We start from the raw sequence: 11,013 nt of genomic DNA, 5'->3' as shown, positions 1-11,013 counted from the left end.
AAGAGCTAAAATCTCGAGCACAGAAATAAAGATAACGAGAATACTTACGAATCCGCCTGAACGAGTAGTGTCGAGACGGGGACAGACCGTCTGTCCAGAAGAAGGCCCTTTTGAAATCAGGCGGATGATTGGGAAGATCTTCAAAGACCTTCTTCTCCTTGGGATAGCTCGAGAGATAATAAAAGCCATCCCCTCCCCGAGCTCGGGAGGGGTTACTTTTCAGACAAAAGAGATACAAAATCTCTTGAGGCGAAGGTCCTTTCCACCCCATCTCGTGGTATAAGGACCTCAGGGCAGACAGCACCCTGTAAGAATTGGTGTTGAGTTGGAACGGGGCCAACCCAACGAAATCCGTGAAGTCCTTGAAAAAAGACTTCAAGGGCAACAGTGCTCTCGCCCTCATGTGTTCCTGGCTCCACGCCGCGTACTTCAACCTGGCGTCATGGCCCCCAGGGGCGAAACAGCTTCGTTCATGGTCGGCCGGAGCTCGACACTTCAAGGAGCCTGACAGGCTGAGGCCGTGGAAGGCCAGGATTTCAGTTATCTGACTAGTTGTGGTAACCGAGCTCCAATAGTGCTCGAGCTCAAACATTTCTCTCCTCGGCTGCGAGGAAGAAGGTTCCCCCATTAGTGAAAATTGGAGCTCTCCTGGATGGTATGCGACAGTGACCTTTAGTGCAGGGTCGAGGGGAATCGGCCTAGGTCCTGAATTGGATTCTGGATAGAGGGCCTCCCGAAGAACTCTCCTCTTCCCCTCTATGACCTCGTCTATCTGGCGGCGGTAATGAGCTCGAATATCCTCCTGCTCGTGCGCAAGCTCGTACTCCCTTATCCGACGTTGATTCCGGGCGAACAGCGATTCTGGGCTCGGGGTTTTTGGCTCGTAAGGGATTGCCAGCAACGACCCCCACCGTCTTTCCAGATTCTGTGACATCTAGCGAGAAAGAAAAAATGGTGAGGGCCATGCATGCAAGAGTTGCGAGCTTGAAGTTACGAGCTCGGGGTTTAGGAACAAAACAAGCTATATATTAAGGCCCTTATCAAAGAGTCAGGACGTGCGTTCCACGAGAAAGGAAGGAGAGTGGATATTTTTTTTTTAAAATCCCAAAAATCAAGGGAAAAAAGAGTGGCGGTTAACCAGAAAAGGCAGCCTTGGGTTTCGTGCATTTGTCAAGGCCAATGTTTTTTACCCGAAATCTTGGTGTACAAGAAACGTCTCTTAAAATTTTAAAACCCAGAAAACAGGAATCTTGCTCAAACATCAAAACTGGATATGAACCAGTGATGTAAATTCTGTGTTGGGAGTCTAAAAAAAGCCAAGAGCCTATCGGATAGAAACCTCCTATCATATTATGCTAAGGATGTAAACTAGTACATACACATACACAGGAAGAACAGCATGAACAAAAACTAACAAAATGGAAAACAAAGATTGCATACTTACACAATAATGGCGATTGCAGAGAGATCGTTGACTGAAGGAGAGGTTACAAATAAGAACTTACAGACTCGAACAAACCAAGGTTTCTTTGTTTCTTTGGCCGAGAAAACATGCACGGGATAGAAGCTTTATAGGAAGGTCTCTGGTTTCGTTTTTTCTCTTTTCTTGCTCCTGGTGAACGAAAATAAAGAAGAAGATGATGAATGGGGTCTCACATATATAGGTGGAAAAAGGGGATTAATCCGCAGCGTTGAACGAAATCCTTGTGAAATCCAACGGTCAGGGGTCAATGACAAGATGGCGCCGAAAAGGTGGCAGACGGATGATCGTGGGCATGTTCCCAAGGTACTCAAGTACCAAAAATGAGCAATACCTGGCTAACGCGTGTCCATTTTCAAAGAGTGTATGACGGTATGGTTCCCGAGAAAAGTAGTTCAAAAGTTTCCTTCTCTTAGGAGTCGAACAAATACTTTTGAGGGGGCAAGATGTTGTACCCAGTTTTCAAGCCATGTTAAATATGACCTCGAAAGCTGGATTCGCAGCAAATGAACTCGTACAGTTTGAAGTATGCTCCAGGATTAAATATCAAACCTGCAAAACTGAGACGGCCTCGATTGTGGTGACCTCGAAATATTTACGATCTCGAAAGGCAGCTCCTAGACGCATCTGTCCTCAGGGATGACCTCGGATCAGGAGTTCCGAGCCTGACGCGTGTACGATCTCGAAGGCCATGTGACCTCGGGAGATGTCATTAGCTCGAAAGCTGATGAGAAACCTAGGAGGCTAAGGTCTTGGAGATACAAGATTTTGAATATCTATAAGTGTTATCCTCAAGGGACGCAGTCTGCTTTTATTGTTGTAAATCCCATAATATCATGGGATATTATTTGGTTAGTTATACGCCCCTTGGTCTTCAGGGGACGTTTCCTTTTATATCTGATTATAGGCATTTAAAGCCATTTATTTTATTTACACAAAAAGAGTAACTACCCAAAATATGTGGGATAGTATTCTGCAGCCTTCTCTATAAATAGAGAGGTCATGCACCATTGTAATGGACCGAAATTCTGAACTTTGAGAGAAAACTCTGAAGAATTCATGCTTAAGAATTTTCAGAGATAATCTTGAGTTTAATAACAGAGACTCGTGGACTATGCAGATTTAACTGCTGAACCACGTAAAAATCGTGCGTTTGTGTTGTTATATTTTAATTGGTCATTATTAGTTATTGTTTACGTGCTCTCCTTTCATTGTTGACGAAAAACGGCGTCAACAATCTTTTTCTCTGAAAATATTTAGGAGATTAGAAATCATAGGTTGTAGTTTATTTATCACAAAAATTTAAAAGTTGTCTATTATTGATATTATATTGGCTAATGTGAACTGGACATTCGTATTATAGGATTGGACGATTTAACGAGAAATGTAGGATATTTCAGGATAATTATTAGGGGATTTTTCATAAATATGTTTTATATGCTATTCAAAAATATGAGAATTATATTTTTTCTAATTTATATAGAAAAACTTATTAAAAAAGAAAGAAAGTATAAGAAACACAATTATTAACTAACTAAATAGTAGAAATTTGATTAAGAGTAAAATTATGACACAAAACAACTTTTATACAAAAATAAATATGGGAAACTAAATCCATAAAATTAAAAATTCTTAAAAAAAAAATAGCCATAGAATAACTTTTTTTTTTTTTTAAAAAAAGCCATTTTTTTGCAAATTTTATTAAAAAAACTCATATAAAATATAATTTACTCTAATTTATTAGTATAATTATTTAACTAGACAGATCATAGGATAATGAACATTGCTTGACAAGCATATAAAAGAACTTTTATTATTCCGTGTATAAATGTGCTTATAATACAAATGGCATTAACCCTATATATTTTTGGATATTTTCTAAATTAATATAAAGTCTATGTTTTTTTTCCTAATTATCAATAATAATTTGCTAAAAAGTAATTTTTTTTTAAATTAGCCTTATAAATAATTTTGATTACATAGCTATTAAAAAAAATTGATTACACTAGTCTATTTTTGAAGATAATTGTTGAGTTATTTATTTGTCGAAATATTAATTTATTATAAAATAATTTTCAAGTCTATTCTTTTTTTTTTTGAAAGGGTATACAAGACTTTTGCACATTGATATATATCATAAAAAAAATTATATTTCCTCTACTAATTACTTTATTAGTTAGTGCTCATTGCATGCATGTACCGTTGCTTATTACATGGTAAAGAAAATGTAAAAAGATCAGCTCAAAGAAGGTGAAATCCGTTTCCGCAAAATCTTGTAATATTTTCGTTGAAGTTAATAACTACTGAAACGTCCGTATTATATGTTTATATATAATGAAATCAAGATTAGCTTAAGCATCAAAGTTCGTATGTGAATCTATACATTAGCCTTTGAAGCCCTAGATTTCATTAAAAAGAATAAGCTAGAGACAGACATTGTAATAAAAAATTTGTTCGATCGTCGTAGAAAAAATCACTTGCAAGAAGAAAGTATACCAGTAGGCGCCGGCCATGAATTCGATGCAATGAGGCTTCTTCACCTTCATTTTCGGCCACCTATCGGAGACGTTCTATGAGGAGTTTCACCGGCCCGGCTCAGTATTCTCGCCCAGTTGGATCGACGAGTGACCGGTTGAGTGAGACCGCGGGGAAAACCTGCCTGTCATTAATTCTTGATCGAGATCCACATGTACGGTTACGATTTAAAGTCTTTGAAACATCGGGTTCCGTAGCGGGATCTTGTTCGTCTTCGATTCTTTCTTCAACCTCCGGTTCAACTGCAGCGGCGTCGTTTTGGGATCCGATGTCTGTCCCGGTGTGGAATTCGGGTCGGTGCAGGGACTCGTTGGGTCTGGGTAGGAGATTGGCTCGGCAAATGGGGCAAGTGGCGTTCGACTTGAGCCACTTATCAATACAATTGGTGTGGAAAACGTGATCGCAAATGGGGATTAAACGCAGCGTTTCATCGTCTTCGAACTCAGTCGAACACACGGCGCAAATCAGCGCGCCTCTTCCAATCTTGAGCCTCTTCACCACCCAATACGCAAGAGTGGGGAACGTCTCAAGAACTGCCGCATCGAGTCCTCCAGCTCTGCCTCGGGGCCAGCACCTCGTTCGAATGGCGATGAATAAGAATACCAAAATCAAGATGGCTACAATGGCTAGAAAGATATACGCCATGAATTCAGATTTCGGTGATGAAAGCCAGTCATTCCCATTCGTGTTATTTTGAGAATTTGTTGGAGGCTGAGCTCCAATGTATGCGAACGCCGCCGACAAGAGAAGTAACACAAGAAGAAGTGCGTTAATTTCTTCTCGTTTGGAGAACCATAAATTGGAGTTTGCCATGGTGAAAGGTTGTTAAGTTGGAGATGGAAATTTGGGTTTTGACAGTAGCTGAGGAAGTGGTACTGGCTAACGTAGAGATATTTAAAGAAAGAAATAAACGAAGTGGTTTATATATATGAGGATATAATAATCAAGAAACCAGAGATTAGAGAGAAGAGGATTGCATGTGAATGTGTCGTGGAGGTAATGACGTCAGCAGTAGTAGTCGTATATGGAGTGCCACGTGGACCAACGGGATCCGAGGGGAATGTTACCTTACTCTTCCGAGTAAAACTTGGAGGCAACTTTAGTTGACATGCAAATTTCTTATTATTTTTATTATTCTTTTAAAAGTAATTTTATTTCTTAATCTTAATTTTATTTTTATTTTTAATAGACGCTACAAGAATCTCACAATAATGGAATAGTCTTTTAAGTCTAAAATATTACAAAGTCGTTCTAAGAAGTTCCAATATTTCCTTCGTAATATTTTAATACTAAATAAACTTATGGAAATAGTATATTAGTTTGACATTTTGTAGTTTTTTTTTATGCCGGTAAAAGTATCATTTTTTACCGACAAAAGTAAATTTTACTCTTGCCAAGGCATTTTCATAAAAACTATATATAAACAAAGGCAAGTTCTTAAGTCGCTCATCGGACTTAGTCCAACAAGTGGGACCCAAAAAAATTGCCAAGTGTTAAGCTATTGAATTATTTGATGTTTTTATTATTACATGATTTTACTTGATGAGCCGGTGATGTAAACGGGTTGTAAAAAAATATTGAATCATGGTCTGAAAAGTATGGGCAAAATAGTAATTTGCAGGTAAAAAAAGTCTACAGTGGAGGGCAATAAGGTAAAATTAGTATTGTGTTCAAATATATTTACGAAATTGGGAAAGTAATATTTAAGAGTCACTTAGTAATTTTTAAAGGAGTAGTCAGGAATAATGTTGCATGTAAAAGTAATGAATTTCCAGTAACTCATCTGCATATAAGTAACATTTTGATGTCAGTAAGTAATATTAAATAGAGTGGTTAGTAATAACATAATAGCTGAAAGTAAAAAAACCGAAAGTAATTATTATTTGTTTTTTTGTGAGTAACAAATGAATTGCCTTAGTGAATATCTCAGTTTTGTTTGACTTGTTTAATGGTTAGAAGAATGAATTACCATTGATTATGTAGCTTTAGGTTGTATAGTTAATTTAGAATGAATTTTGGCTATTATATGGTATTTGGTATGTAAGACTTTCCCTTTGCATAAGTTATTTTATAATCTCCTGATGTGTAATACAATTAGAGTATAATAATGATAATACCACTAAACGTACCATATTTAAGTTATAATATTTATATGGTTGCTCGATTAGGAGTCACTAATTCGTTAAAAAAAGTGTGATTAAAATATTTCTATTAGACTAAACATTTAATCTCATACAATTGATGAGATTAATATTGTAGCTGAAAGTAAACTAATGTTGTAGCTGAAAGTAAAAAAGTAAAAAATATCCAATTGATGAGTATGATCTATCACACGAAATTTGTTTAGAAAATGCCTTTTTTTTCTTAGCCCAGACCAGTACTCACTAGATGTAATAAAGCTGTTTTTAATTACCCAGAGAAATTTGTTTACGTTGTTGTTATACACCTCAGTTGTTATACACCTCAACTAAACAATTAGTGAGAATTGGGTTATTATTATTTTTTGATTTTGATTTTTTGGGATTTTTCTTCTTCTTCTTCTTCTTCTTCCCATCTGAGATATGCAACGTCTGTGACAAGCAGTGGTTCGCTTGGTCTGTTGTCTGGTTTCAAGTTTCCAGACCTTGCCAATATCTTGAGCTATTCTCGTGGTTGGACCTTTAATGTTTCTCGCTGGCCTAAAGGAAATCACTTTAAAGCTGGTGACACACTTGGTTAGTATCTCATACCAAGCATAATACCAACTTACATACTTGATATTTTTATTTTTTCTAGTAATAAATATAACCGAGTTACACTTTTGACCAAAAATACTATGCCATTATCTTGATGAAAAATACTATGATATTATTACAACTATTATATATAGACCATTTTTAGTAGTTCGTAGCTAGGACGGAGGAGAGGAAATTCTATTTTAAGTATTATGAATGGACTTATGGTAATTGTTTATGAATTATGCAAAAAAATTTACGAATAAAGATTTAGTTTATTCCATTATTATCGAAGGAAGCACCAGAGAGCCCTCTCCTTGTGAACCCAACTGCGTAAAGACCAGCATTTCCCTTCCAACCTTGTGGAAATGGGGCTTTGGGGAATCCATTTTTGGACAAAAATTCACCTTCCTGATTCATAGCAAAACCAGAATAAGATCAATATAAATGAATAAAAACGACTCTGATCGAAGAAAGCTTTTTTGGGCTTTCCTCTATTTTTGAAACTAAAAACAGAGTAACTTTTTTTCAGAACATTTTCTCACCTGAAGCCATAAAGGAACGTTGCTGCGATAACCAGTGGCGAGAATGACTGAGTCAATGTCGAGAGTTTCGCCATCGACGAGTTCGACTTGGTTACGTGTGAATCTCTTGATTCCAGCAACGACTGTAATATCTCCGGATTTGATCTTCTCTAATGTTCCAATATCTAAAACTGGGGTCTTTCCTTCTGTGTTTTTCAGCGTTAATGGTCCTGTTGAAGGTCTTTTTAGGCCATATTTTTCAATGTTTCCGAGAACCAACCATGACAAAAACAACATGAGCTTGTCAACGAGCCAGAGTGGGAGCCATGCCATTAATAAAACAACGAGTTCGAATGTTGATTTTCTGAAAATTTCTCTGGGTAATTAAAAATTTCTCTTGTTTGCTTAAACAAATTAAAAACAAACTAAATGGCAATCGGTATTCGGTTAAAGGGGGTCCCTAAGGGTATATGTGTATTTTTGTATCATACAATTAACAAATTCAAATCCAACCATTCATTCTAAAATCTAACATATCCTATGGCTCACAACAATTGTTGGACTAAGTCCTGAAAATGCCAATTGAGGGACTAAAGAACTACCCATAAACAAAAAGGTCTTTTTTTTTTTTGGTAGTAAGCTAGTCTCATGATCATTGTCCTTATTATATATTTTAAGGGGATGAAAGAAATTTCGTGTAGGTATATATATGTGAGAAGAGTACACTCCAAGATTATTCAAGTCAATAAAAATTCTCTTTTTAATTTATCTTGGTGCAGAATTTTATTCGATTCCTATAGAATATAACAAAAGGTAAAATTATTGAGACCCTAATCATATTTAGTTTTGATAAACTAAGTGAAAGATCTTCAGTTGATTATCCATGTAATATATGTTGAAGGGATGGCTTTGAGTGGGTCTTTCCAAGTAGGTACTGTGTAATGCCTTGGATAACTAAGACTGTTACACTGTGGTTTTGAGATAGTACAAGACTTGCTAATCAGGTCGTTTTAATAAAAAAATGTGTTTCTAAAGTCAACTGACATGTTAGGGTTGAAAGATTTTGATCGTAAAATGATTGATTTTCATTAGACTAAGAGTTTGATACACGGAATCCAAAAAATAATGTTTACATGGTGGTTACAACCCTTAAAAGTTACTACAACTCCAGCCAGCCTAAATGGAAAAATAATTATTTTGGCTCTAGTTCCTGTAAATCCCTCAGCTGTGGCGGTCGAGCAGCTTCTGATGTACACTCTGCCCCTAAAACTCTCCAACTCATGGCTGGTCCAGCTTTTTGTAACGTCTCAGAATTTCCTAATGAGGCGTAGAGCCTTGATTAGCGGGCCAGGGGTGTCAATATGAGTAATTATGTGTTTAATTATTATATTAATTGTAATTACGTGAATTATGTGATAATATGACTAGTTGTTCATATTTAGGGGAATTAAATGTGCATGTGGGCCCGCTTTTTATTAGAAGGGCAATTTTCATATTTTGGCTCGTTGCGGGCACAATTGTATATTTATATGCATCTATGTGATATATGTGAGATATCACATTATTATGTGGGTTTATTTGAATTATTCGGCATGAGACAATCCTAGGGAGCAAGTTAGCGGGGAAGTCACAACGGGACCCAATACCCGACTCAGGGCGAGTCAAGGGGTATTTTGGGTATTAGACATTTAATTAGGATATCGGGTTATGGAAATAAATAATTTGAGATATATTTGAAGTTAGCGAGTTTAGGAGGGAATGTTGGGGAAATTTACCATTTTTCCATCAGGGATGTTTTTTGTACCCCGAGCCTTGGGATGGGCTTAAGTTAATTAAGTTAGATAAGACTAAAGTTAGAAACACATAGAGCTTACTGCCTAAACCGACATACTCTTTCTCTTAGCTCACTCTTTTCTTTTCTCAAGACACAAAATTGGAGCTCTAGATTTGGAGATTAGCTCAGTTCTAGCTTGTGGATTCAAACAGAAATTGAGGTAAGCGTTGACATATGATTTTTGGCCATTAAATTATGAGTTTCTTGGCTGTTTTAAGGATGTTCTTGAACCCTTTTATCTTATGGATTTAATTGGAGTTTTGATGAGATTTGAAACTAGAATTCTAGTGGGTTTTGTTGGTAGGAGCATATTAGAACTGTTGTGATGATTAAATTTTGTTATTGGAATAATTTTGGGTTAAATTGGATGGGATTTGGCTGCTGAAAATGGAGGATTTTCTGGATTCGTGGGGCCAAGTTGCGACTTTGTTCTTGGTAAGTCGCGACATAGCCTGAGCCATGCACCATGGGAGGCCTCTGCCTGGGGGGTGCGCCGCGACTTGAGAGGCCAAGTCGCAGCCCATGCCTCTGGACAGAGAGGATGAGGAGGCTGGTAGAGGGGCGCGCCGCGACCCACAAGGGGGCAAGTTGCGGCTCGCCTAGGAAGTTTTTCCTTGGGAGTTTGTTTTCAAAATGGAACTTTTTCCTTAGGGCTCGGGATTATTTCCACTACCCAGTTTGGTGGAACCCAAGGCCCCGAAGGCTAGGACTTGGTCCAAAAGCCTTTGATCGCTTGATATTAATAGAATCCTATTTTACTGTTTGTGACTTAGGGTATCACTAGGGGCTCGGAATCGGGATCGTACTCGAGGGTCGTTCTTATTTACATTTACTCGGACCTAAGGTAAGAAAACTGAACCCAAACGTGTTATATGTGATTAGGGCTTGGCCCGACTATTATATATTGGTATGATTAGGGCTTGGGCCCCAAGATTGTTTATGTTGGGCTATTGTTCCTATTATCCCCATTTCCTGTGAGGATTTTGGGCCTTCGCCCCGGCCCACGGTCAGGGGACCAACTCGGCATTTGGGCCTTGTCCGGGGACTCTGGACTGGGCCTGTGTAGATGGGTCCGGGACGCTCCTCCGGGTTCATCTTCAGCTTGAACGGTCCCGGCGGTGTCCGAAGTGCCCGGCCATCGTGGCCATCGCGTCCCTGTCCCGGGCCTGGTAGGCTCCGGGCTCGAAGTAAACGTAGCAGGCAAAGGTAAACGAACCTGGACCGCTTCATCCCCAGGCTACGGCCCTGGCGTCCAGGATACTGAAACCGCCTCATTTCGCGTGAGCGTTGTCCCCCCACTTTTCGCTTGCAGAAAGGGTCACCTTGGGATTGTCTGCTGGCATGTCAGGACTGCGCAGCCAAGTACTCTGACCGGTCTTGTCTCCTGAATCGGCCTCGTGACTCGAAGTGGTCAGAGCCAAAGTGCCGTTTTTTCAGGAGAATGCTTGCGTCTCAGGGCAACTAGTTGGGCCTTAGCTGGTTTGGGGTTGGTGTATTGTATATCTTTTTAGCTTGGGCTTCCACCAGAAAGGCCCCTTGTGCACATTCCTCTGATGGGTCCGGGTCGGATCCGGCCCAAACCTGATGTCCCCCTCGGCCTATAAATATAAGTTGTAAAACGACGTAGAAAGGGAATAGAAGGCAGAAACTCTGTTCAGATATAATTAGAAAACTCCATTGTAAAAGCTTATCCTAGCTCTAATACAGATTTATATATGGACTCGTGGGCTAAGGCTAGTTAACGCCCCAACCACGTAAAAACCTTGTGTCGATCTTCCATTTTCATTATTATTATTAGTAAATATCCTTCATTAAGATAGTTGCCAAAAATCTCGGTTAACAGTTTGGTGCTTTCATTGAGAGCTGAAGGAAGCTAGCGCCAACGTCAGGCCTTCACTACGATGGTGAACACGCGTCACACCACCT

At 38.7% G+C, this 11,013-nt stretch overlaps 2 protein-coding genes across 2 annotated transcripts; both read right to left on the bottom strand.

The window, feature by feature from the left end:
* Positions 1–4,075: 4,075 nt before the first annotated feature.
* LOC133791464 (RING-H2 finger protein ATL11-like) lies at positions 4,076–4,828 on the bottom strand. The gene has a single exon (XM_062229391.1). The coding sequence runs from the start codon at positions 4,826–4,828 to the stop codon at positions 4,076–4,078; it is 753 nt and encodes a 250-aa protein (XP_062085375.1).
* A 2,171-nt stretch (positions 4,829–6,999) lies between these two features.
* LOC133791462 (probable indole-3-pyruvate monooxygenase YUCCA9) lies at positions 7,000–7,586 on the bottom strand. The gene is made up of 2 exons (XM_062229390.1): positions 7,275–7,586; positions 7,000–7,140 (listed from the first exon to the last, which is right to left on the bottom strand). The coding sequence occupies exons 1-2, from the start codon at positions 7,584–7,586 to the stop codon at positions 7,000–7,002; spliced, it is 453 nt and encodes a 150-aa protein (XP_062085374.1).
* Between the last annotated feature and the right edge of the window lie 3,427 nt (positions 7,587–11,013).

Source organism: Humulus lupulus, chromosome 7 (assembly GCF_963169125.1).
Source record: "Humulus lupulus chromosome 7, drHumLupu1.1, whole genome shotgun sequence".
In the NCBI taxonomy this organism is placed as follows: Eukaryota; Viridiplantae; Streptophyta; class Magnoliopsida; order Rosales; family Cannabaceae; genus Humulus; species Humulus lupulus.
The sequence above is the reverse complement of the archived record's forward strand: the minus strand, read 5'-3'. Positions and strand labels throughout refer to the sequence as shown.